The sequence below is a fragment of the Antennarius striatus genome, chromosome 9, assembly GCF_040054535.1.
Source record: "Antennarius striatus isolate MH-2024 chromosome 9, ASM4005453v1, whole genome shotgun sequence".
Classification (NCBI taxonomy): Eukaryota; Metazoa; Chordata; class Actinopteri; order Lophiiformes; family Antennariidae; genus Antennarius; species Antennarius striatus.
The window spans coordinates 4,171,337-4,199,147 of NC_090784.1; the positions used below are offsets into that span (position 1 = coordinate 4,171,337).

Sequence of the window (27,811 nt, forward strand, 5' to 3'; positions counted from 1 at the left end):
TCCCTTGCACTTTCCTCACAGCGGGAATCCTTTTGACTGATGCTATAAAGATGTCTTGAGTGTCATGTCCTTTAACAAGGTTGACCTCTGCAGTGAAGTTATTGTCTAGTGGTTTATCTGACGGACATCTCAGCAGTGTTTCTGAGCTTTGGTATGAAACAGAATTCTGATGACCTCAAGCTCTTCAAGAACTTGTCCATGAATTTGTTCATGGGAATTCTTTTTTGGCATTTGGTAAAAAAATATCCCTTGAAATTTAGTTAGTTTAAATCTCACTCATAAAAAAGACATGATAGTCCATATTATATAGTTTTCAATATTTTACGACTATATAACATATAATATAGTAGAATATAATAGAATTTAATATAATATAATATAATATAATATAATATAATATAATATAATATATTTTCCTTTCTTAGTAGTACTGACTAACCTCTACCCAAACTTGAAAGTGAGGAAATATAGCGAAACTGGCAAAAATCTGTGGATAGTAGTTAGTTGAGTTAAAGTGGAAGAAAAAGCAAAAACAATTTAGTTCAGTGATAAGTGTTAAGTGATAGTTATTATGAACTAAAGCAGTTGAATAAGCACAAAACAAGCTCCTCCATTCATTCATTCATTCATCATTTGACGACCAGATGATGATGGTTGACTTCTCTTCAGCCTCTTTTCCCACCTTGGGGGGGGGGGGTGAAGCTGGAAGAATCTTTATCACCTTATGCTTACAGGCTACAGGCAGCCTTTAATGCTGAGTCATGTGGATCTATTGTTATTATTAGAGTCTTGCACATAGTTAGAAAGATGAAGTCATTCAATGTAAACCTTGGTGATGGTTAGAGGAACGTTGAATGGATCTGACACCAGTAGGGGGTGGGGTGGGGGTGTTAACAGGGGTCTAAAACCACCCATGAGCTGATTTGTACAATTGAGGAACAGGATAGAAAACAGAAAATAGTCACTGTAGATCTGTGGAAGTCTTTGTTCCCTGAGACGACTGGAGGAAACAAACCATCACAATTGGAGATGTGTTGTAGTCGAGGACTTTCTCTCAGAATTTAATTACATTGCGTTCAAAACCAGTAAAGAAATGTTTGATGATCTGTGTAAAGCAGCTGCTTCTCTCCATCCTGTGAACAGTTATATAATACTCATGTTCATCATTTTACACACACTTCACTGAAAAAGCTCTAGTCCGAAGTATTTTGTGTTTTCATCAGTCATGTGGTTTTCTAATGAATACAGCAACAAAAGTCTGACTTATCTGAGGCTTATTGGAAAAGAATATATGTTTAATGTTTATTCTGTGTGCACACCGGAAAGCATTTTAAATGTGTTTCTATACAAATGAGGCAGTGAGGTCCTGTGGGGTGATGAGCCGACTCCTGTGGTAGTGTTATATAATATTAATTAAGCCTGCAAGACAGAGAGGATTCAAGGCTCCAGCAAACCAGTGTTTCTGTTCAGAGTACCTATGAGTGTTGATAATGTACAGCTGGAAGAAAAAATTTGTAAGAAGCCATTATATTTGTGCCAATCAAGGAACTATTTTATTGCTTTACTGTGTTTATCACACAGCTTGTTCTCTCTCTGACAGGCGTGCTGAGATATTCAAGTGTCAGACATATAATTCTCAAAAGTCCCATTCTAATGCTGATTCTTCATTAAAGGTGTTTACATTGTCGGTCTGGGCATAAAGTGTTTGTTTAAATTATGTGTGATAATTTGTGATTAGTTTTTCTAGGTGTGTTATCTGTGATCCAGAACTTCTTCTGAATCTAAATCTTGTTGAACATCGTTGAACACTGTTGCTTTAGGAACCTCTATAGACAGGTTTCATCTCTCTCACTCATGAACTCACTTCAACACGGGGGCAGCAGTGGCTCAGGGTGCACAATGATTCAAGGATCGGCGGTTCAAATCCCACTCCCTCCTAGTCATTTGTCGTTGTGTCCTTGGGTGGGACACCTTTGCCTCTTTGCCTCCAGTGAGGGATTCACTGGTGTGTGAATGTGTGTGATTGTTAAAGGTGGTTGTCGGAGGGGCAGTAGGGGCGAATTGGCTGCTATGCCTCTGTCAGTCTGCCTCACCAAGTACGAATGAGGAGTGAATGAATAATGGATCCACTGTAAAGTGACTTTCAGTTTCCAGAAAAGCGCTATATCTCATACATTATTATTATTGTTGTTGTTGTTATTACAGCTACAAAACAAAGCAGCTCCAAGAACATCAGTGATCCACCACCATGACTCGCTGGAGATAGAGGGTTTTCTTCAGCATCTGCTTCATTCTTCTACCTCTAGACAATTTGCTGAACCATGGCCCCAAAGATAAGAGTACTGTAGTTTTGTGGCTCCACAAAGCAGCACCCCCAAAAAACCTTCAAGTCTATTGCTGTCTTTTCATTATGTTATTACAAACAGCTGATAATATTAATTATTAATTACGTGGGACGACCCTGACAAATACCTGATGCCTCACATCTCGCTGCGTGGGGCTGCAGTACTGTGTAATTCACCCACAGTGGCTCAGCTGTCCTCAACAACAAACAGCCCTGCTTCAATGCGCGCTCCTGGCGGTCCCGGGAGTGCGCACCCGTCTTTCTGTATCCATGGCTGCAGTGAGGAAGAACACCGTGACATGGGTTCCATGGAGATCAGCAGATCATCCTATTCTGCTCTCACTGATGGTGGAAAAAATGGTCTGTCTGTTCCAAAGGTGTTTACTTTTCCTTCACGTCCGAAGTTGTGTCAGAGTTTAACCATCGTGTCTGTTTGTTTGTTCAGACATCAGGAAGAACAACGCGTCATGTTTGACGCGACTGGAATCAATCCACAGGGACGTTTTGGATTGAATATAATGATAATAATCGTAGAGGAGAAGCACAGCCCTTGTTTTAAGGAAAGTTCTTTTATTTATTTTTTAGGTTTATGTCTCAGTTTTCAAATGAAAGCAGTGACCCAAAGTGCAGCGGTCACCCTTTTCCTGCCAAATCACACCTCAGGTCCTGTCTCCCCACCGGGACGCAGGGGGCAAGTCAGGGCGGGGCGGCTCCTCACCGGAGCACACAATAGGCCGGCGGCGTCAAGCTGCCGGTAACGTCACCGTACCCGTCAATACCGGAAGATCACTGTGAAAATAAAAGATTGACTGGGGGGGGGGGGCGTCATCCGTCATAACTAAAATAAGGGTTTCATATGGTCCCCCCAAACAAACAAACAAGCAACCCCATATCTTCCTTGTACGTAATTTTATATATTCAAATTACAAACATTTATTTATAATTTTGTGTTTGATGGATTTTATTCCTCTTAAATAAATAATTAAAACAATCAAAACAAAAATGACAACATGATTACCGTATTTTCCGCACTATAAGGCGCACCTAAAAGCCTAAAATGTTCTCATAAACCCGTAGTTCGCCTTATAATCCGGTGCGTCTTATATATGGATTAATATTCATATTAATATTGGTTAAAAACATGATCGCTGAAAAAAGCCGGCAGTCTGGCCGCCAGTCATGCCGCACTCTGCCACCAGGGGAGCCCCCTCACAAGGCACTCGGGCCCACGCCCCCTAACAAGGTAGTCAAGGGGCGTCACAGAAGTCTGCTCTCAGAAGGTAGAGCAGACTGTAGGAGCATCGGTGATTACGTAGCAAAACAAGGAATTTTCAACAATTCTATTAATAAAGTTTGACTGACTGACTGATCTCAGTATTTCCTAACTGTTTGGTGTCGGAAATAACCCACTTTAAACTCAATTGGTCTTAAAAATGCCATTGTGCTGTCATCTGGAATCTAGTGAGGGTCCATTCTGTTAGTCTGTGGAAACACATGGAGAAACTGGCATAAAGGTGAATGAAAGACCCTCAAAGCTGAACTTACAGCCTTTTCTGAAATTTCAAGAGCAGTCACTGCTAGACAAAGGTGTCTACTGTACTGCAATTGATTTACAAATGTAGTTGATAGCTCTGGGGGGCGGCGGAGGGGCGCATTCAGGCTTATTCTGTCTGCAGCGACGTGCTGTGAGATTCACGGCGGTGAGACACCGATGTTAGAGTCAGTTCTAGGAGTAAAACAGCGTCACATTTGCCAGTAAATTATCAGCCTGACATTAAAAACTAGTTAAAAATTGTTTAGGACACAGAGCAGCAAATAGCTGCACCTCACCTCCGACTGGACTACCGATCGAAACAATATTTAATAAACGAAGAAGAACGTCAATATCTGCTTCAGATCAGGAAATAATCCGCTCTGTTCGCACTGACTGCACTCGTAATGAATTTAACCAGTTTTTAATGTCAGGTTTTTTAACGTGCGTGTTGACTTCTTTCTAAGATGGCAAAGTGATCAAGTGATCAGAGGCCTGTACCATAAAGCTGGATTAACCTAGCCGGGCTTCCTCCTACTTATCTGGCTTCACTTACGAGACATCCGCCCTCCGGATTTTCGGTACCATAAAGTCCGCTATCAACTCACTAATTCAATTCAGGCTTGTCCACTCTAGAACTGTGCGCGCTCACATAAAAAGGGCGGAGGTTGCTGCATGCGACCAATCGCACACAACGGAGGAGCAAACAATAATAATTAATAAATACGAGCAATACAAATCAATAATCCAGGCAAAAAGCAACACAGTTGCAGCTGCCAAACGGCGCAATGATCGCTGGCACAAAATCACCGACTGTGTCAATGCGGAAGTTAGTGCCATTATAATATTACTTCCCCACTATGACTGCACTGGTATATCTGACTACAGTAACATTTGTGTGTTCCATAAATGTATGTGTGTATGACATTTTCCGTTATGGCATGTGATTGTAGCCCCTGCGAGTTTATGAATAGCTCTACATACTGTGTTCTTCCCGAGGATTTCAGCATCGCCAACAGAATACATAAAAGTACCTATGAATGAATGAATGAATCCATGATTTAAACAAATAATTGATTAATAGCATTTTATCTGAGGCTTGCTTGTAACCCATCCAACGAGGGATTTAAGGACATCATAATAATTACGAACATCACAAAGAAATATATTAACTGTGGCAAAGAACCTCAGTGCAATGCACACTGTCTGCGGGACTGTCAGCGTGTGGTTGCGGTGCGTTATATTACTGATGTAAGGCTCCAGCAGCTGACAGATGTAATGTAACCCCTTTTTGTACCTTTCTACAGTGATTGTTCAGGCAATTCGAACGGATTACAGCGATCTCTAAATATTCTCTCGCACCTGAGCGCTCTTCGCACAAGCTGTGCACCAAGATCCACGGGTTCTCATAAAACGGACAGCCCATTTTCCAAGAGAACTGATTGGTCACTAGGTGGGGCTGTTATACCTGCTGAGCTCTGACTGGTCAGTGGGTGGGGCTGTTATACCTGCTGAGCTCTTATCCTGAACTTATCCTGCTCCGGAGCAGGTTAGGTGTTCAGCATAGGTTACTGCGACAATGTAGCCCGATAGAAAGTCAGCCACCTTTATGGTACCGAAAAGCCAGGGTTAAGGCTGAAGTTATCTCACTAAACCATAATCCAGCTTTATGGTACAGGCCTCAGGTTTCCTTGATGAGGCTCAGAATGGCTTATTGACATAACAATAGGGGTCATTCAAAGGTAGTCAGGAAGTCATGAACGCAATCATGACTGCCTGAGCTGCGCGGCTCTATCTAGTGGACGGATTGCGCAACAACAGCCGCTGTAGTTTATCAAATAAATTATTCAAAAGCTGCTGAGTCGATCCACCGGACGTCTTAACGTCCAGCTTTTGGATAACCATGACCTGGATGACTGAGAACCTACACAGATATCAAATAAATTTTATTTATTTTTATTGTGTGCGCCTTATAATCCGGTGTGCCTTATATATGAAATAAATTATAAAACAAACTAATTATTGTTGGTGCGCCTTATAGTCCAGTGCGCCTTATAGTGCGGAAAATACTGTATGTTTTTAAAACAGTTTATTTTAAATGAAATTGTTCTTGAGTACAGTATTTCAATTTTGTTAGTACAGGTATACTGCCTGAATTAATTTGTTCCGGGACACGAGGTTTAAATTGAAAAACAATGTAAGTCGATTAACTAGTCTCCAGGTTGAACTGAAGATAACAGTTCAGCACTTTACTTGTGAATGCATTTTCCGTAATGTTTGGTTAATGAAAACCTATTTTAACATTACAAACAAATTTCTTAAGAAAATTTCTTAAAGTCTAGCAGATTGATTTAAACAGCTTTGGATGGAGTTACATGCAAATTTTATTTTGTAATACAGCACAGAAAAAATGTTGGCGTCTCATCTTCAGTCTCTGCTTCCATATTGTGGGTCATGGGGGTTACTATGGGCTGATAATATTATATGTTTTTCTTTTTATTTAATGTACATTAACATGATATTATGTGCTTTTACAATACAATAGAATATAATTTAATAAAATAGAGTAGAATCTCCCCACCTACATATTTGAATAAGCTCACTTGAAAGTTTCACGCTGGCACGCTGTCACCAACTCCACCCACTACCTGGCCCCCAATCACAGCGCATCTGCCAGAAGGTATCACGTGAACAATATGGCGTAAGGTATCTGCTATGTTAGGAGAAGAAATAACTATACATGGACTTTCCAGTTAACATAATTTTACAGTGTCATAACTGTTTGCATCACAAAAAGAGAAGTAATACTTAGCCAGAGCCAATGAATGCCAAGCACAAAAGGAAAATCGCCAAGAAAAACAAAGATGGGGTATACAAAAAGTATGCTATACATTTAGTGGGTTAAAGCCTGTTACCAAAGGTGTCTGTCATTAGTTATCAGATAAATAAATAATATAATTAATGCTGTTCCCAGTCATTATTTACCATCTATCTTGCTCCATAGAACAATGCAGCTATTTATTCTTTTCATATGTTTGGTGTAAAGTGTGATATTGTTTTATTTAGCCTTCGATGGGTTCACACCACGGAGCACCTTCCTGACCTCCTCCATGCCCACAGTGAGGCCCAGGTCTTCTGCTAGGTCTGAGCTGGTGCTGGTGCTGGGAGCACTGGGGTGGTTTATATTAAGGAGTTCACGGATGCTCTGCCAAGCACGTCTGTGGTTCGCCTCCTTGAGGTGCGCATAAGTTGCCTTCGCCCACTTGATGTCCCTTTTCAGATTGGCTCTTGCTAAGATGTAAAGCTCCATATCCCCAGACCTGAAATTTTAACGGTTTACTAGCGATCTTACGATTCCAATATTTGTGGCGGACTAACTTAAAGTGGAGAAAAATTACAAATGTGATTTTCATTTTTCTGTGTATTTTATTCAAAAACTGTCGTATAATCTAGAAAGACATGACTCAAAACGACTTAAGATGACATATACCTGTATTATCATTATTGAAAATGTAATCTTGCAAAATAATAATCTTTTATTTGCTTAATGATAGAAGAAAAAATATATCAAGAACTTTCTCTGTTTTTTGATTTCTGCCCATTTGTATTGTCCAAAAGGAATTTCAAGCTTAAATATATTAACAGTATGTTTATAGAGAGAAAAAATGTGTATGAAACGGCCATAAAGAACAGAATGTTTAATCAAGATAACACAAAATGTACATTGCTAACGAAAAACATGAAGGCTCATTGAAAAAACAAAGCAATACAGCTCTGGCCCTGCTGCTTCAGTCTAATATCAGATTGGATTAAAAAAAAAAAGAATCTCTCTCATTACTCAGTAAGAAATGCTACATCTGTCGACTTATCAAACATCTTGAAATAGTGACACAAAGACAAATTACTATGGCTGGTTTTAAAATGATTAACATTTAGACCCGAAATAAGTCACTGGAATGATCAAAAGAAAATTAATCAGTAATAACTGAGCAGAAATCAGAAAAAATATTAAAATGTAGTTGTTAAATTATATAAATCTCAAATGTATATTTTAATATACGAGGTAAATTAATGATAAAATAATAGATGGAGGCAGTAAAACGAAATGTGAATGATATTATTTTGACACTGCATACTGTATACTTGTCGTTGCTCAAGGAGCACCAGGGCTAAACGGACATTTATTTTGAATGGCACCGGAAGTGCAGCTGCTGTATGTTCTCTCCTTGACAATGGTTGGTGGAGCCCGTAAAGAGATGCGAACCGCTGAGCGCCGCCTTGGCGAGCAGTGGCCGGGATGTTTCCACCGTGACGTTTCCGGGGGACCGTGAGTCACGCCGCCGCCATGCCGTAGAGACAGCCGATCGGATGACGCCTGACGCGGACTGAGGCAGGACGGACGCGGGCCGGCTGTGACCGAGGCCGGGAGGATGCACTGGGCTGCGGGCTTCGCCTCCTCCCAGCCGTGCGTGGTGGAGCTCGGGCGGAACCACAGCCTGCCGCTCGGGCTGTGCGGCTCCGAGCAGCAGCAGTCCCTGTACGGCTACATCATCACCTTCCCCCTGCAGGACTACGGAGGCATCATGTCGGACTCCTGGTGGAAGAAGACCCTGTACATCACCGGGGGGGCCCTGCTGGCTGCTGCAGCCTACCTGCTGCACGAGCTGCTCGCCATCCGGTAGGTCCGCTCAGCCGGTGTCCGGTCCAGGGGCTTCAACCAGCCGTCACGTCTGCGTGTTCGTGACGCGGATGCGGTAGTCCTTCCACAGCAGGTGCGATCCGAGCCCAACCCGCGGCGGCTGCTGGGGTTTCAGCTTTGTTTTCCTCCCAAGGACACGACACGAGAAGAATGAAAAAAAATAAATAAAAATAAATAAATAAATAAATAAATAAATAAATAAAAGGGAGTCACGCGTGTGTTCTCGTGCCAGCTGTCAGCACCTGAGGTGTCCCCGTGGACATTTAGACTCGGTATAGAAATACTGTCTGTCGGTTCTTTTAACAAATGGACAACTGTGCTTCACCAAAAGTCATCATTTAGTTACAGGAATACAAGAAGCTCCACGTGTGCGTCAGAAGACAAACAGATGTAAACATATAACACAGTGCATCCAGAAAGTAGTCACACACATTTTATGTTAGAGTGTTACCGTAATGGATTAAATTCAGTTTTTCCTCAGGATTCTACACACAATAGCCCATCGTGATTAAATATAAAAAAAATTGTTTGAATTTTAATGTATTTATTGATTTGCTTTTACAAATGCGTAAAAAAATAAAATATTACATAAACTTCCTTTCAGTTTTTCCCGTTAGATTTCTCCCTAGCATGTCATCCTTTTTCCGATTTTAGATGAATACTCATATTTGTTTGACAAAGGTTTTTATGCTCAATGCTCTCCTTGCCACAACCCTCACATTTGTCCTGGCCTCCAGTTGACACTGGCTTGTGCCGTCATTGAGCAGGTTGTCACATTCTTCTTTGCAGGACATCTAGAGAGCATAGGTGAGCAGCCGTTTTCAAATCTGTCCCGAGATGTTCATTGGTTCAAGTCTGGGTCGCTCAAGGACGTTCACAGACATCTGAAGCCACTGCTTTGTTAGATCATCCGTGCGCTTCAGATCGTTGTCCTGCTGGACGAAGAACTTTTGCCTCAGTCTGCGGTCAGACGTGGTCTGGAGCAGGTTTTCATCATGGAGACTCTGTTCATTCACGTTTCCCTTGATCTTCCAGCTCCTTCTGCCAAAATTAAAGGAAAACAGCAAATATCCAGCATCAATGACAACTTCACCAGCTGCTCATTTGTAAGACACATATTGAAGATCCTGAAGATTTCATAAATTTAACAAAACATTTTTTTTGGACATTTTGAAATATTCCTAAAAGTAGCAAAAAAACATGAATTGATAACAAACGTATCCATCCAAACACTGATTTCTGGTCATCATAATCTCTACACCAACTTGATATAGTTTCTGTGTAAATATCAGCCATCTATCAGCCATTTATCCTCAAGTTGTCGTTGCTGAACGTACAGATATGATTAACTGTTTGATGGCCTGCTTTCCCAAACCACTTTGAGGGGCCCCAAACATTTCCCTTTCCTCTTGTTGTGCTCCTGTTTCCATGTGGGCTTTTCGGTCACTGTAGCATCGGGGTGACCTTTAGTGAACCCCTCCAGATTTTGAGCTGTACCTTGTAATGTCTCAAGATGTGATTGGAGACTTTGACCATTGCAGGGAGTACATGCCTTTTGATGGAGGGATTATTTTGGGCCACGCCAGCATCAGGGAGGAAGTACATCCTGTGACAGTGGCCTGATAGTTTCTGTTTTCAACCCCCCACCCTCCTGTCATAATCTTGCATTTCATGCAGAAATGCTGCTGCTGGATCACGTGCAGCCAGTGAGACTGGAGCCCGTAGCCTGTTCATGCCATGTGATGCAGGCGCTGCTCGCAGTGGCTACTGTTTCCTCTCTGTGGGAGGTGACGCTCTCTGAGTGGCTCCACAGGGAGATGTAGTCACATATCTCACATGACTGACATTAAAGATGTGATGGAAGGCAGAAGAGAGCACCATGTACAAAAAACAAATAAATGCAATGTAACATTACAACAATTAATTATTGTATGAGATTTGATTTTAATGTCATTCATTTTCTGCAGTAAGATCTTATTTTACCATTTGTTTGGATTTCTTGAAATGAAATAAATGATCAAGACTTTAGAGAAGTTAAAATGAACATGACTGAGATTGCTGTGCAGTTGTTAAATATATTTACATAAATAATAAGCAGAAATTAATTTAAGGCAATCTTGAAAATAAAAGACATATGTGGGTTAAAGGTTATCATTGAAGGTATTTGATCAGATAATGCAAACGGTTTAAAATCCTTGAAACGTTGACAAAACGATATAAAATTCTATTGATTCTTGTTTTGAAGCATTATGTAACTCAATAACAGAAAAATAACAAGTTCTAACATTTTATTATTACTAAAGGCCACACAAATGAAAAACTTGAGTGAAAATTGTGTCTAATCAGAGATGAGATACGAGTAAAAACATGGAAATGTTGCCGTATTTTAAGGTTAAAAAAAAAGTTTATGCAGTGAAAACTGTCCTTAATCCTAATCCTAATCCCCCGTGAATCTATAAAGTTCAGTTAAAGTCATTTTAAAGAGACGGTCATTCAATCTGTCCCCTCTGATATTAGTCATCACGTGAGAAACAGCCCCCAGATTCACACAGGATCTACGTTAGCGTGTTGTTTGTAGGGATGGGCGTCACTCCCTCGATGTCGGGTGGCTCTAGGTGTTACTCATATTCATACATATGTATGTGTGTGTGTGTGTGTGTGTTCATATATCATGTCATGTTGAGCCTTCGTCTTTATAGCTGTCTGGCTGCATTAAAGGTCCAACCTGCTCTCCCTCCCCTTGACACCAACCAACTCTGATCTTTTCATAAGGATTACAAGAAGTGGAGAAAATATGAGACACTTGTTCCATTTTCTCATTTTTATCTATAATCGGAGAAATATTTGCACAGGTTATTGAGGAACTTGATCAGATCTGACTCAAACCTCTCACCTTGGAATTTGACACCAGTGACTTTTGGATTCAGTAGTACTTTTTGCAAGTCCAACATTATGTAAAAGTGTGTCACAAATTGTTTGCTTCCTTCACCTGAATCAACTCTAGAAGCCAAACTCCCCACCCACCAAGCATCGAATGTTGGTAAATGTTGTTTGGTCAGTAAATTTTAGGAGACAATCAGCCACAATGGCCTCAAAATGATTTTACCAAATGTGTCATTTAATTTAAAGACTTTGCTGGGTTTATTACCTGTTTGTAATCCTTAGCAGACCTCACACAGCGTTCAATAGTTTCATAAACCTTTCTACACAAAACAACCAACCAGTCATGAAGTGGAAGTTTTTCTGTTGTATTGGATCATTTGTTGATGTCATTTCCTCTCTTCATGCCGTTGTAAGACAATTTAAACATTATGAACAATTTTTCTTGACATTTTCTGGAATGCTGTGCCCCAGGAGATGAGCAGGTGATGAGAATCTGAGGTTTATTCAGAACAAAATGATTGTGATGAAGCTTCTTGCGTAGTCGGAGATTCCTGATGTGAAAAGCCACAAACCTTGTGGGCATACCAAGCCAATCAGAAGCCAAGGAAGATGGATCGTGATGTCACTATTTTCTAAAACTTTTTTACTCTATGTCTAAAAATCCTCAACATTGTACTTTCTCTGTTTTCTTTGGTTTTGTAGCATTACTTTCAGAATAATGCAGCATGTACAACCCAGTGTTCAGGCGCTGCCATTATCCAACTGTGAAAAACATCTTTAAACACGTACAAAGAAGAAATCATTGACAAAGACAGAACTCACAAACATTATTTAAGTTGACTGAGCACAGCAGAGCAGCATAACAGGAGAGTGTTTGAAAGGTAAAGGAGAGAATCCACTGCAGTTGGAGAAAATGAGTGTGTATTTATCCAATCATTGAAAGCAGAGCTCAGAAGCTCGCTGCTGTGTCTCCCACAGACATGAACTACAGGCCTCTTCCTCACAGGAGGGTTTGTTCTGCTTCCTGTTCGGAAGCTGTGGATTATTCAGTGTCTGTCTCATATCCCCGGCTGTCCAAGAAAGCAGAGTGGTAAACTTGTGTCTACAGTATTTGAATTTAACAATACCTCCTTTGCTGAATTTCTATTTAGCATTTGTGTTCTTAAATTTTGTAGTTAAGACTTTATTCCTCCTACCATCCATCATGTAATTCATCAGAAACAAATGTTATTGTCAAGTCAGTTTGTCATTTAAGGGTTCAGATGAACATATTTTGTTTGACATCATGAGTAAAGTAGGAATTTTAAATTTAAATATACTGGTTACTTCATGGTGTAGTCAAAAGGCAGTTCTGTGCTAAACGAGCAACATTTTTTATTTCATTAACTGGAGATGTTCTCTGATCAGGAAGGAGCAGCAGTTGGACTCCAAAGATGCCATCATCCTCCATCAGTTCTCCAGGCCAAAGAACGGCGTGCCCAGCCTCTCACCCTTCTGTCTCAAAATCGAGACATACCTACGTATGGTGGATTTGCCCTACCAGGTGACACTCGGCAGCATCACAATATAATTCTGTCTCACTGATGGTGCTATTTATTTATATCCTGTTTAATAGCTTAATATGTCATCTACTTATTGGAAGGCTGGTGGGTCGATGCCACCAGTGAAGACAAACACAGATGATAACCTTCACCAATGGTTAGGGAGTAAACTTAATTGGAAAGTCCCCCAATATTGGACAAATTCACTTTAATGAGATTAATCTCAATCTGGTAGAATAAAATCTATATTGGGACATTATCAGACTGATTATCAGAGAAATAATTGAAAGTATTTCAGTGTCTGTATGAAGTAGGATGTTAAGTCCATATGGAAAATAGATATGATGCTGAAAAATAATAGTTTAAGTAAATGATTGATTATAAACACATGATTCCAAATATTAAGAGTTGGTGCTCAGGGGTAGACAGTTAGGTAAGGCAGATTCTAGTAAAGTGATGTTGTCATGGCAACATCGCCTTGTGTGCTGGATCCCATGGGCAATGAGTAATGACAAAGACGTTGGGGAGGTGAGTGCTCTCTAGTCAACACTGGAACAGATATTGTCACATCTAGGTGTAGGTCATTCATGCCAGATAAGCAGAGAGTTTGGCTGCTGGAGTTTTCAGTGAGTCCCGGTAGGAAATTGCATAAAAAGTTATTTTTAGTCCACAATAAGGAATCCTGAATGTTCTGGTGTGACTGTGTTTTACTCTTCAGAACTACTTCGATGGGAAGCTGTCGCCACAGGGGAAGATGCCCTGGGTGGAGTACAATCACGAGCAGGCTTCAGGGTCGGAGTTCATCGTGGACTTTCTGGAGGAGAAGCTGGGCGTCAACCTCAACAAGAACCTCACCCCACAGGAGCGAGCCGTGTCCCGAGCCATCACCAAAATGGTGGAAGAACACCTCTACTGGTGAGTTAGAGCTCTAGAGCTGGAAGATCACCTCTACTGGTGAGTTACAGCTCTAGAGCTGGAAGAACACCTCTCCTGGTGAGTTACAGCTCCAGAGCTGTCCTTCAAATTGTTCCAGTCACCAGAGAACTGATCTGACTGCTAGAGAAGCTTAATCTCAGATTTTTATTGTAATTTCTCTTACAACCCAGATTCCAAACCAAAGTTAGGACACTGTGTAACATTAAGAAAACAGAATAATAAATGAAATCTGAAGTTGTACCTCATCAACATGTTGATTTGAATAAATTTATGCTTATTCTGAATCTCACTTGTCTCTGAAATGTCGGGACGAGCAACAAAAATCTGGGAGAGTAGAGGAACAATTAAAAATGCCTGATGTGTCCATTCAGCAGACACACCGCTGTTTGTGTTCAAAGAGTTTAGTTTAAGAACAATTTTTGCAAACATGAATTTACAGTCCATAATAATATCGTTTTCTGCGATGCGTTATGAAATGTCAATACGACAATGGAGACCTGGGAATGTAGAGAGCATGTGGTGTCGTCTTAGTCTGAAAAAACACAAACCTATCCCAAAGTTTTAAAAATATGTCATAGGCATCAAATTCAGTGTTTATTTGTAGAAAAAAAAATATCAGTATTTAATATCTTTAATGTCTTTCTATGGCATTCAACCAATAATGTCTGAAAAATATTTGTAAGTGATTATATTGCTTTTTTTTGGTTATAAATTCCCCACGTTTTTGGTGTGGATGTCGTATTATTTGAGACCCCCCCGCCCTCACCCTGGCTCTATCATCGCCGTCCTCATCATGATGTCAGCCCTCCTTCTTGGTGGTGAGTCGCTGCAGGACCTCTGGGTGAGAAACAGACCGCTGGGAGGAAATCGCTTCCCACTCGTCCCACACCCAGAGAGGAGCTGAGTGTTTTCCATTACCTAAAAGCCCAATCCATCTTTCTGTGTCCCTCACACACACTCACACACTGTCACTGGGTTTTATCCGTTGTAAGTGGCCTATTCTCTATTTAATAATACCAGGATACATATTAAACTAAAATTAGCCCCCACATTCACACCGTTTTTTTTGATCCACGAGTGTTTGGTCTCAGTGTTAATTACACGTGACTTTCAGTACACCTTCAGAGGTCATTAATGTGACCTCTCTGCTGTGTATTCGGAGCTTCCCACCATGCTGTGCCATGTTCAGACTCACATAGAGACTTATTGATTTAATTATTCATGTCAAGGAAGGGCGGTGTGGCAGCCTGCTGCCGTCTCAGGGCTCCAGAGCCGTAGGCCAGCAGCAGCAGCTGATGGTGAGGTCACCGCCACATTTCCCAGCAGATTGTCTGATTGAAGGAGATGTGGAATGACATCAGACTTAAGTCCTCACAGCTACGCTTTACACTTAACCACCATTGCTGTCTAAGCAGTCACACAATGTAATAGTTTGTTGAGTCTCTTCAATCTGCAACAATCAATATTTTTATGTTTATAGTTGATCAAATCACTCACATTTATCATGCGGCTTCTATTTGCATTAAGTTTGACAGACTTATTTAGCCTCTTTTAGCTTCCTGTTTTGTTTTTCTGGCTTGCAAAATCCACTCTCTGATCCGCCTTTATTCTAACATCAGGAACTACCATATTTCAGAGATGGCTCATTCATTAATATTCTGTACATTTTTATTCCAGCACCACTCAGCAAACTGACCACATGAACATAACGGAGCATTTAGCAGCTAAAGAAGAGTTAGACCAAACCACGGCTAGAAAGGAGAGTAAATATAAGACATACATTCAGGGTGCTCTGTGTCTGATGGTTATCCATATTGTCACTGATTACGTACATGTTCACCACAACTTTATATATTAATATATCTGATATTTGTCCAGTATGACTTGTTCCTCTGGAATTTTTTAACATCTTCATTGCATCAAAGTTGAAAAGGAAATTAGCTCAGTTTTGCAGAGAAAGACAACAATTGATGTGTAGAGTCTTCCTCATAGGGGCCGACAAACCAGAACTCCAGTTTTTAAAACATTAAATAGGTTTTTCATATCCAGTTGATCCAAAATGTGGAAACAACAGAGGCTGTATCCTCTCTTATCACACAATGCAACAGAAAAGTCATTAAACATTCAGCCTCTGAAGAGCCACCACTCCCAGATGTCCCCATTGAATTAGTATTGAACGACCAGCCTTTCAGGGCTGTCCAGACGGGGGAGGGAGACTCATCGATGGCTCATGGGTTAGCCGCTAGCAGCAGGAATATGACGTGAGGCTTCCAGGCTTTCAGACCGTCTTGAGAGAGGCTCAGTCTGTTTCTGCAATGCGATGACGCGAAAAAGTACGTAAGGATATAACGGCTTAGTCTTGTTCGTGTCTGGAGCAGAACATCAACAGAGTCAGATGCACTGAGAGTTTACCAAAGACCGTCTGCTTGTAGATGCAATTTAAACAGCTCTTGTTGGTGTCATTCATTAGATCCCATAGGAACGCAGAAGTTTGTCCCACTATCTGCTGCTGTGGGACAAACCTCTACTCCACACCAGGATGGTTCAGGGAACTGCTCATGTTTCCTTTCTGATTTCATCGAACTGAAGAGGAATATATGGTGATGTCATCCCGTAGCAGACTGAGAGCAGCGCAGCTGATGAATGGGCGATCCAATGGATGTTTTGATGCATTTTTATTGATTTGAGTTTAAATGTCAATGCACATAAAGGTTATATGGTGGACATTGTGTTGTATGAAAGGTTTGCTGCAGACACTGGGAGAACATGAATCAGGACACAGAAAGCCCCTTGTCTGGATTCAAACACACCGTCTTCATTCTAGGAAATGTTGAACTGTTGCCACTTTCTTGGTGGAAATACTTAAATATCACATGATGGAGAAGTTTCTCATTATGGCAGGTACAGTCCCAAAAGATATGTGGCTCGGAACTCTTGGAGCCCTAATTTCAGGCATACATTGATCTGCAGTAGTTTGTACAACCACACAGAGGTAAAGATGAGGTGATGTATGCTCTGTTTTCTCAGGACAATAGCCTACTGTCAGTGGGTGGACAACCTGGAGGAGACTCAGAAGCTTCTGGCAATGAGCGGCCCTCTGAGCGACACCCTGAAGTGGATGCTGGGACACCTGAACCGAGGCATGGTCCGCAGGGAGATGTACGGCCACGGCATCGGTCGCTTCTCCAAAGAGGAGGTCTACGCGCTGATGGAGAAGGACATGAGGACGCTGGCCACACTGCTGGGTAGGAGGAGGGGTGTGTGTGTGTGTGTGTGTGTACATATTTCCTTGATAGTAATGTGTCTACTATGGTTAACCACAGACCTGTGTCATATACTGCTATCAGGGGTTTTTAAACTGAGGATGAAAGAATTTCATGAGCTGTTAATTCAAATCATTCATTCATCTTCCAAACGGCTTCATCCGCCGTAGCGGGTCACGGGGAGCTGGAGCCTATCCCAGCTGTCTTAGGGCGTGAGGCGGGGCAAACTCCAGGCGCAACGCCAGTGCACCGCCGAGCCACACAAAGACAGACAAACATGCAGGCACACACTCACACACTACGGGCAATTTGGAACGCCAATTAACCTGAAGCGCATGTATTTGGAGGTGGGAGGAAGCCGGAGAACCCAGAGAGAACCCACGCAGAACCCACGGGGAGATCATGCAAACTCCACACAGAGGGGGATTCGAACCCTGAACCGCTTTGCTGTGCGGCGACAGCGCTACCCACTGCGCCACCGTGCCGCCCAAATCAAATCAACATAAGCAGAATAAGTTCTATGTTTCTTTTTCAAACCCACTTCAGATTCATAGACATGACCAGAAACTCATTTTGCTGAATGATTTCTTATGTTTAGTTCAAAATTCGAGACCCAGAACCAGACAACATGTGAGACAGGGAGTGAAGTTCAAGATTTAACATTAAAAAAATTCTGAAAAGCCAAGGAAACAGGAAATCACATGGACAGAACATATGAACTAAGGACAGAAAGAAAACAGACTGAACATAGTAGGAGACATGGAGGCAGTGAGACACATGATCAGACACAGGAAGCAGGCAAACATTAAATACAAAGAAGAAAATGGAACCTTCACTATAAAACAGGAAGTAAGAGACTACATCCAAGCCTGGTTTCACCATTTTCTTATAAATGCCAAGTAAGCATAGAAAAGTTTGCCAGTAAAATATTACTGTTAGATTACACTGATCTCCATATAAGGATGTTGTTAAGGATTATTTTTACATCCCGCTTCAAATCGATGATGTAATTGTCAGCGTTTGTTTGTTCGTCCGTTAGTCCGTTCGTTGGTCCACCAAATATCTTCACATCTGTTGCTGATAGAAAGATGAAACAAAAAGCACATTACTCGGGCTGCAAAGGGGATGAAAATGACATGATGACCTTTACCTTGACAAGACTAGGTCGAGGTCAAATTTTAACTTTTGTACACTCAGGAACCAGGTAAGATAGAAAGATTAGGGAGAAGGCCAGTGTGAGTAAGACCATAGATCAAAGCTACTGCTTTTCTCTGTGATAGTAGGTCAGATCACTAGCTTTGATCTTTGACCTATACAGGTAGGTCAGGGTAAAATTTTGAATTCAGGGGGAAGTCGCAGTCTCTGACTGCATTGGTTCTTGTTGTCATTGTAGCTGTATTTTTCTTAACAATATTTTTATTCATTGTTATATTTTATACAAGAACATCAAACAATACATAATACAAAGGAAAGAAAAATAAACAAATCATTATGCACCAAAAAGTATACAGGTATGTACATACTGTATATTTAGCTTAGACATGTAAATCATAACATACAGTACATGAAGTTTGTAGTTACTAAAAATCTCAATTGAAAAAAATATTCACTGTATACAAATAAACTGTAGGAACAGCAATAAATGAGGATCAATCTCATTTCTCACGACCCAACAGTCACATTTTGTTAACATTCAGCCTTAGAGTCCAGCAAGCCTTTTAACACAACACCAGTCAATCTTCCACCAATATATCACAGTAATCTGCCTTGCCCTTAAATCAGTGTGTCCTATATTCCAGTTGTATTAAGTCAAATATAATTTAATGCCACCCAGCAAAGGGTGGGTATCTTCAAGCCATTTAAACAATATATTTTTGTAGGCAGCAAACGTAAGAACACTCAAATGTCTTAATATTAGGGCCGGGAACCCCAGGAAGTAAAGACGGGATCGGTGTCATCCGTATTTGTACATAGTGTGGCGTAGAAGAGATGAATGAGAACAGGAAGTGCTCTAAATGTCAGCCAAAGGATAAAATATCCCGGCGTTCAGATGGAAACAAAGAGTCAGACACTGCAGAGAAAACTACTTAGCATCGATCGGTTTGGACCATTTCACTGAATGACCACTTTTTATAAAACGGAAATCTATTCCCAGAGCACTCTGCCAACACACAACTTCAGTCTGGGACGTGTGAATACAGAATCTGTTCCAGCTTCGAGGGGAAGGGATCCGTAAAGAAGGGTTTTCAAACCACTTAGCCATGGGTTTTATTTTAGGAGGCTCCTCAGTAGCCAAATAGAACCACAATAACTAATGTGATGCTAATCAGTTAGCTACCAGCTTCAATAGGCTGACCACGCATGGTTCACCCCCACTAACCAGACTGTGGTCTAGTTTATGGGAGGTGTCAGGTGGTCCCTGGTTGAATGACAACCGTTACATGCTAGCAGAGGAGTTTATATAATGATCTGATTTAAAACTGACAAAATAAATTGATTACCAGTTAAAATTTTCTTAAATTTAAAATAAAGGTCCAAATAGTTGATAAATGTAATGGATAAAGAGTTGAAGTCATTAGACAAGATTGATTGGCAGTTTAAAAACTTTGAACAAACATATGAAGAAATTCAATAAAAGTAATTGATACGCAGTTATAAGTAGTTCAAACTATTAAAATATAAATGCCTGAACAGTTGAGAGGATTAGCTAAGTATCATGGGTAAATAGTTGAATATCTAAATTACAACACTCCAAGTGGATTCAAACATGTGAAGAACTATTCCAGTAGCATCTACACTCAGAGGTCTTGATGCTGTAGCTGTAGATGTTCAAGCACTTCTGACCAAAGAAAGGAGGAAACCACTTCACTGTGTGTTAAACTGTCATTGGTTTGGTTACTAACAAAGGCGTTTCGTTGCCAGTAGTCTTCATCAGCTTCCTCTCTTTCCTCTAGGGGATAAAAAGTACTTTATGGGCTCTAAGATGTCGACATTAGATGCTACGGTGTTTGGGCATCTTGCTCAGGCAATGTGGACTCTACCTGGGACTCGGCCTGAGCAACTTATTAAAGGTGGGTGGATTTGTAAAGCGAAACAGAATCCTGCAGTAGTAAACTCAATACATACAACAAATAAAATGGTTTCATATGTAAAGTAGATCCCGTTGGTTTATTCAAAGCTTATTGTTTTGTGCTTCCTAGAAATAAGCAGAACTATTAGTGTCCCCTGGTGTTTTCTGTGCGGGGTGGTCCTAGATGTAAATCACATGCTAGCCACTAGGTGGCAGGGATGTTCTTCTGCAATGCGGTATTCTTGACAGGCTTTGATTGTTGTTTTTATGTGTTGCACAAAATATGAAACACGGTCACATCTGTGCAGAGAGTAAATCAAAGCCTGAAGAATCTCGTTTTTCATCTGTGGCTTTCTGGTAAATGGACTCTTGTTGGAGTGATAAAAACAGAAAAGTCTCACCAAACAACACCGACATATTGGTGTTAGATGTTTCCCCATAGCAGGAGGCACTAGTGATGATTCCTGCTGGTTTGTACTTCACCTGTAAGTGTGTGTGAACATGCTGTTTCTGATGCCTTACAGGAGAGCTGATCAACCTGGCTATGTTCTGTGAGCGGATGCGAAGAAGGTTCTGGCCCGAGTGGTTTGTGGAGGTGGAGGATCTTTATTACGATGGGGATAGCGAGAGCAGCGGCGCCGGCTCTCCCACAGGCCTGCTGGACTTTGGCCTCTTCTCTAGGACTGACACTCTGGAAGACAGCGACGCCAGCAACCACTCAGCTGGACACACACATTCCCCCAACTCGCTCTTTGACTCAGACGTGGGCACGGGGTCGGACAATGAATCTAATCTTAAGGAGGAGAAAATGCCCAGCCTAGAGGTTTGACATGAGGATGGCTGTGATTGGCTGACAGACTGAGACATGCAGGAACCTGGTGGACAGAAATAACCCTCGCTGTTTGAGTTTCTATTCTTGCCCCTCCAGTCCTAATGCTCCCTCTTGATGGACAGACTTGGTATCAACATGCAGAGCTTACAAACTGAACATCACAACACACACATATGATCCGTCTTCTCGTGTACCATCAGAACTGTCCATGGGGCAGCTTTCTTCTTGCCTTATTTGTCTCGTCCCAAGTTACAGAAGCCGGTGCTGTGAAAGGTTAGCTCTAAGGAAACCTCTTCTCTCATGAAAAGTGTGGAGATTACGGAAGAGTGTTGTAGACAAGACAGGTGGCACTTCACTCCCTATGAAACGATGCAACTAATCACCACTCTGCCATGTGTCTTGAAGTACAAACCCGTTGGAACAGGTGGAGATTGATCATGTGGCTAAAAGGAACAGCTGCTGTGTCTCGGCTGCTACACATCGGCGTGCTGGAGAAGAAACACAGATGACAGATGAGTGCTAGTTCATGCTCTGGATTGATCCTCTCATTATTTATTTTCTCCTGGTGTCTGTGGGAGGATTCTGTATGCTGGACCGGACAACAACCATACATGGACCTGTTGTCCCAGGGAACAGAGGTCTGAAGGGAAAGATAAGGAGATATGTGCCTGTTTCATTTTCATCTTCCTTTCTTTCTCTGCATTGTGTGGTTGCACTTTGTCGTTGATTTTTAGAGCTCTTGTAATCCAATAATCACCACTAGGTGGCGGCAGCCGCCAGCCTGATGCCTCCTTTACGTTTAAACGTGAGGGTCCAGTTACATTCATTCTCCTTTGGTCCTAAACCTTAATATTATCGCTGTCATTCATAGTCAACCCGTCAGTATGTAGGTGATGTGCTTATATATGCATAACGCAAAGAAATCAGCCTTAGTTTTGTCAGACCAGGTGGGACGCCATCTGTTTTTGTTGTGATATAATTTGTTATCAGTGCCATTTTATTGTTTCTATATGATCGTATGTGTAATGCATATTTAATCAGTGTTGTCTTATTGCTCTCAAAGAGAGAAGTTACTTTGCACTAGTGGAAATTTATTTTCACCTTATTTCAGGAGGAGCAGTCAGCTGTGGGCCAAATCAATTAGAAGCATACATTTCTACGGCAGGGTGGAGTGTTATACTGTCTAACTGTATGTTAATATTACTAGTTACATGTTACAGATGCTTAAGAAGACTTTACAGGATCAGGACATCAAATCGTCAGGAGTTTAAACAGACAGCACGCCTCAATATTTGTCCTACAGGTTTTCCTCTTCTGGAGTTCATCTGCCTACATTGCTGTGGTTCAGGCCGAGTTTTCTAGATTCAGGTGTATTGATGCCGGGATTCATATTTATGCAGTGGAACCACATGTCACCACAGCTACAACTATGGCTCAGAATTATTATTGGAACTCTTACTTTCCACCAAGCTACATCATGTGACAGCGCAGAAGGAAACGTACGTTCTATTGAGGGCGAGAGGCTCATGGTCACAACAAGACAACAACCTTGCAGGAATCCTCCCTGGCCCTGCTGTCATGTTTTAAGTTTATTTAACTAAATGAAGAAGACGCTTTAGCATCAGGAGTAGCATTAACACGCACACAGAAAGATCTGTGGATAATTTTGAGAAACATCATCTTGGAAAGAAAAAATGGAAATGTATTTGTACTGAGTTTTAAACGCAACAAGTCAATTACCATGTAGTTCTATTACATGTAAGAGAAGACAGATATCTCAACTCACACCAAACAATCTAGATGAATAAATAGCAATAAAACTAAGAATAAAATGTCATTCTTTTTCTTTTTATGGACTAAAATTTCTTGAAGTGTTTTTTCTGTCATCATTAGAATAAATTTGTTTGGACTGTGTAAAAGTCACACAAATTATGACCAACAACAGTTCCTCTAACATCTATTGGAACTATGGCGGAGATTTTGTGAGTCTTAAGTTTTGGTATTGTGTGCGTGTGAGAGAAATTTCTGCCTTGGCCTCATGACAACAAAGAGGGATTAAATTTTCCTTGTTGGACTCATAGCGCTGAAAACAGATGTGCAAACCATTCTGCACGTCATTCCCATTCTTGTTACTTTGGATAATCCACACAACACTGCAGTTCATTTTCATCAGAGCTGTTGCGACTCCAAAGTTCATGCATATGTGTCGCACAATGCTAAATGCATCATGTTTGGTGCCTCCATTCGTTTCAATGAGAAGCTAACAGGGAGCTCTGGATTTGAGTTGTTAATGTTATTATAAAGCTAGCAGGCTTTCTTTATTGTTTTTGAATATACGGTTTATAATCTCAATTTCAAAATGCTTCTCCCTCGTTGCAGTTTTAGGTCCTATCTCCAGGGCAACAAGGTTAGCATCCTGCTGGAGAACATACTATAGCTTCACTTCTACCATTTTGCTTCCCAGGAGACCCAAAGTAGGTCCTAGACTTAGAGTTGCTGTACTTCTACTGAACACACACTCCTGTTGGTGAACAAGTCAGAGTAGAAGGTATTTGTACTGTAGGTCAGGTTTGATGTTGTGGTTCTTTAGCCCCTAAGATGGAAAAAAAAATGTAAATGCAATTTTAGTATCATTTTGAATACTGTGGACACCACAACGTAACCATCATTGGACTGAAGGAATATGAATCCCAGAACTAAAATGACCTGCATGGATTCACCCCCCCCTTCTCTGGGTAATGGGATGGATATTTAAATCATGGTTCAAATAAGGTGACCCTTTAAATAAGAAGCCTGGGGTGAGTTAGTGTCCAGGCAGTGGCACTCTGGTGACGACCCTCTTCCATTGTGTCATTTCACGTCTCGCCCCGCGCTGGTCTGGGTTATGTTTCAGTTGTTCATCTGGGCTGAGCAGCACCACTGGACTTCAATCAAGCCATATTCTAAATGTTACTGGAACCGTGTCATAGCACTGCTGCTGGGGTAATGTATATATAGTATGTGTGACGACGTGTACCATACTGTATCTGTAGCTGCCTACTGACGGATGTGGAGTCATGACTGGATGATTTCAATAAAAAAAATAGCTGTGACAATTTTATTTGGGTCACTGTGTGTTCATTGGTTATCGACCGCTCTTCTCTGTCGAGTGTAGTTTAGTCATAGGAAGCAAATTGTGTGTCGACACCTCTAAGTGCTTCCTGGTGTCGGTTGTGTTTTCAGTCAGGCTGACAAGCTGCAGTCGTTCAGGGGTCTGGTTTAAAGCTGCCAGCCGCTAGAGGGGAAAGAGGAGGAGAAGTTGCAAAGGTGATGAGGATGAGAAAAAGAAAATTGAGCCAGAGCAAAGAGGAGCAAAACGAGGAGACGCAATATGGAAAGGAGGGATAAATAAGCAGAGAGGAGCAGGTGGTGAAGAGCAGAGAGGGGGCGAAGAGGCCAGGAATGAGGAGTGAAGGGAAAGAGGAAAGTCACCTGGGAGGAACATGGAGGCTGGAGAAGATGAGAGAGGAAGAAAGTCAATGGGGAGGGGACAATGCAGGCAAGAAAAACAGGAGAGGGAAGGAGATGGCTGGGCTAGGGGCCCGGGGAGGAGAAGTGAGGGCCATGGATCAGGGACCAGCCTCCCAGGGGACGGAGCAGGTGCAGGCTGTGAGCAAGGCCTTTGGGCTTGAAGGGGCTGCCAGAGCTTAAAACAATCTGCACTGCTCCTTTTTTAATTTGGCTCACCCTCCACGCTGACTGTCTCACCCTCTCTCTCTCTGCTTAACAGATCAGCGATCCACAAAGAGGGGTAAACACACCCGCAGCAAAATTAAAACCAGAACTCCCCTGGCACAGCAAAACAAATTAGAGCAAACAAATTACAGACAGTCAACACACAAGCAATGGAGCATCTGTGGCTCTCTGGACTCATCGAGCCGGTGGCTACCTCCCACACCACCACCACCTATAGTATACATATGTTCACAATGACTGTGTCAAACCTATGGAAACATATACTCTGTTCTCTTCTGAGTCTAGAGAACAGACCTCCACACTTTAGATGTACTTTCTGTATCATTCCTATCCAAGACACAATCTTTAAGAACACCCCCAGATGGGTTAAAGACTACAAAGATAAAGCCACTCCTCCATCACTGTTGCAATGATGATACTGAATAGTTGGTATTTATCTGGAATTCTGTTTATCATGTTCACCATATTGAGACTAATCCGAATGTCACAAGAAAACACTCAGAAAGCACACACAGTCCCTCTGTCAGTACCACAGTCACCAGCACCTCCACAGGACAGTCTTTGGTTAAGATGATTTAAACCTGACTGCCATGTCTGTCCTACCAGAAGCACTTTGAGAAACAAGCAAACTTTCCTCAGACTTAAGTTAACTAGATGGAAAGTACCCCTCTGTGTAAACCATGTGTAGCTGTTAACAAGAGGAAAATAGAGATTGATTTCATCTGAACTTCATCTATTATTGTGTTGTTTTACTCGTTCTTTCTTTGTGTGAACTCTATATGTCTTGGCTGGCCCTCTCCTGCGGCCCTGTGGCCCCTTTGGCCCTCTGGCAGTGACTGTGGCCTGTCCATCTGCCTCCTACTGTCTGGGTCTGGTGGGATAAGGGCAATGGAAGACCCCCCCCCACACCCCTCTCAAACTTACCCACCATTGAACACCCCCAGGCCAGCTGCTCAGGCCCCAGAATGTGCACAGAGCTGCCAGGTGGGCCCCAGGACACGCAGTTGGGCCCCTTCATGTACACAACCATAGATGGAGGAGCACACAAATACAAATACAAACACACACACACACAACACACACACACACACACACACACACACACACACACACACACACACACACACACACACACACACACACACACACACCCTGTCACAATACCAACACATATGCTCAGTAAGCCTCTTTACAAATGGAGGCTGTGCAGCACACATGCTTACATGGATGGCCCACATGAAAAGGATTCTCTGTCTGTCTCTCTCTCTCTCTCTCTCTCTCACACACACGCACACACACACACACACGCACACACACACACACACACACACACACACACACACACACACACACACACACACACACACACACACACACACACACACACACACACACACACACACGTACATGTGTGTGTCATGTGTGCCAACCCTTTAACACACAGCCTTTGCATGCTCAGGTGTCCCCCACAGCACCCTATAATGGTCGGAGCACACAGGGGCGGGGCACCAACAGGTGGCGCAGTTTTCTGAGCTAATTACAGCTTTATTTATTCTTTGGCATGTGAACGCTCCAGATGACTTTGGCTGGCCTGTTCAGCTTCAGCATAAAAGCCAATATGTGAGTGTGGGTTTATGAGTGTGTGTCTCAAGATGCTTTCTTCTCTCCTATGCCTGGTGATCACTTGTGTCCCAATAATAATAATGCTATTATTATAATTAAGTCCATTAGATAATTTTATATTCATCAGTTGTTTGCAAAACCAAACAAAAGAAAAATAGTTTCAGTAGCTTTTGGAAATTTTTGCAACAATATTAAATTATTGCTGTTTTTCCCAACTATAACACAAGATGTTAAGTGACTGCTGCAGTCTGAGGATGATTCAAACCTTGACTATAAGGGCTATCTGAGGAATCGTAGCCCATTCTGTGTAGACAGCCGCCTGCTTACCGGATGCAACAAACTTCTTTACCTCTTATGGCCTCTAGACGTCTTCTGAAACCAAGCCTCGATGGACTTTGAGGTCTGCTTGGGATCACTGTCCTTAAGGAACGTCCAATGACACCAAGGCTTGGTCTTCCACAAGGATGATGGAATGTTTTCCTCTAGGAGTTTCTGGTCCTTAATGGAATCCATCTTACTGTGTCCTTTACATGCTGCAGGTTTCCAGACAAAAAAGCAGCTCCAGAGCATCACTAACCCACCACCATGCTAGTGTAATTGGTATAAATTTGATTGGTAAGATTATATTACATACAAAATATATTACATACACACGCGCACACACATATTCATTCATCTTCTGCCGCTTCATCCACCATAGCGGGTCACGGGGAGCTGGAGCCTAACTCAGCTGGCATAGGGCGTGACGCCAGTGCACCGCGGAGCCACACACCAAGACGGACAACCACGCACACACACTCACTCACTCCTACGGGCAATTCGGGACCGTCCAATCAACCTGAAGCGCATGCTTTTGGAGGTGGGAGGAAGCCGGAGAACTTACTCAGACACGGGGAGAGAATGCAAACTCCGCACAGAGCGGGACTCGAACACGGACCCGCTGTGTTGTGAGGCGACAGCGCTACCCACTGCGCCACCGTGCCGCCCCTATGATAACATCATCCTGTTTAGTATTGAATATGATTTTATCCAGTACAACAATTTATAGAACTTCTGAGGAGACACTGATGATTTCCATAGCATGGAACATTGTCTCTTCATGGATATTAAATCTGAGTGTTTTGTAAAAAAAATATAGAACACAAAACCCTTTCCAGTGTTTTTGATATTTATTGATCTTTTTTGATGAGTCAGGCATCATGATGAGGATTGTCGATTGTTCCTAAAAAACAGCTTTACAATTATGACAGCTCAATTTGCCCTCTGACATCTGGGATGTGCAATAGCGTGGTTCTGTGTAGTCATTTTAGATTTCCTCCAGTCTCTCTTTGATGTTCATGACAACCTGTAATAT

At 41.9% G+C, this 27,811-nt stretch overlaps 1 protein-coding gene across 1 annotated transcript; it reads left to right on the forward strand.

Moving 5' to 3' along the window:
* Positions 1–8,154: 8,154 nt before the first annotated feature.
* faxcb (failed axon connections homolog, metaxin like GST domain containing b) lies at positions 8,155–24,186 on the forward strand. The gene is made up of 6 exons (XM_068323875.1): positions 8,155–8,553; positions 12,865–13,000; positions 13,717–13,913; positions 16,962–17,179; positions 20,152–20,268; positions 20,792–24,186. The coding sequence occupies exons 1-6, from the start codon at positions 8,306–8,308 to the stop codon at positions 21,094–21,096; spliced, it is 1,221 nt and encodes a 406-aa protein (XP_068179976.1). The 5' UTR covers positions 8,155–8,305; the 3' UTR covers positions 21,097–24,186.
* The last annotated feature ends 3,625 nt before the right edge of the window (positions 24,187–27,811 follow it).

Bases quoted from the DNA above. Each gene is read 5' to 3' on its own strand.
- faxcb (XM_068323875.1), top strand. From the start codon at position 8,306: ATGCACTGGGCTGCGGGCTTCGCCTCCTCCCAGCCGTGCGTGGTGGAG. The intron at 17,180-20,151 runs GTAGGAGGAGGG...TCTTTCCTCTAG, and splicing joins GACGCTGGCCACACTGCTGG to GGGATAAAAAGTACTTTATG. The intron at 20,269-20,791 runs GTGGGTGGATTT...GATGCCTTACAG, and splicing joins GCCTGAGCAACTTATTAAAG to GAGAGCTGATCAACCTGGCT.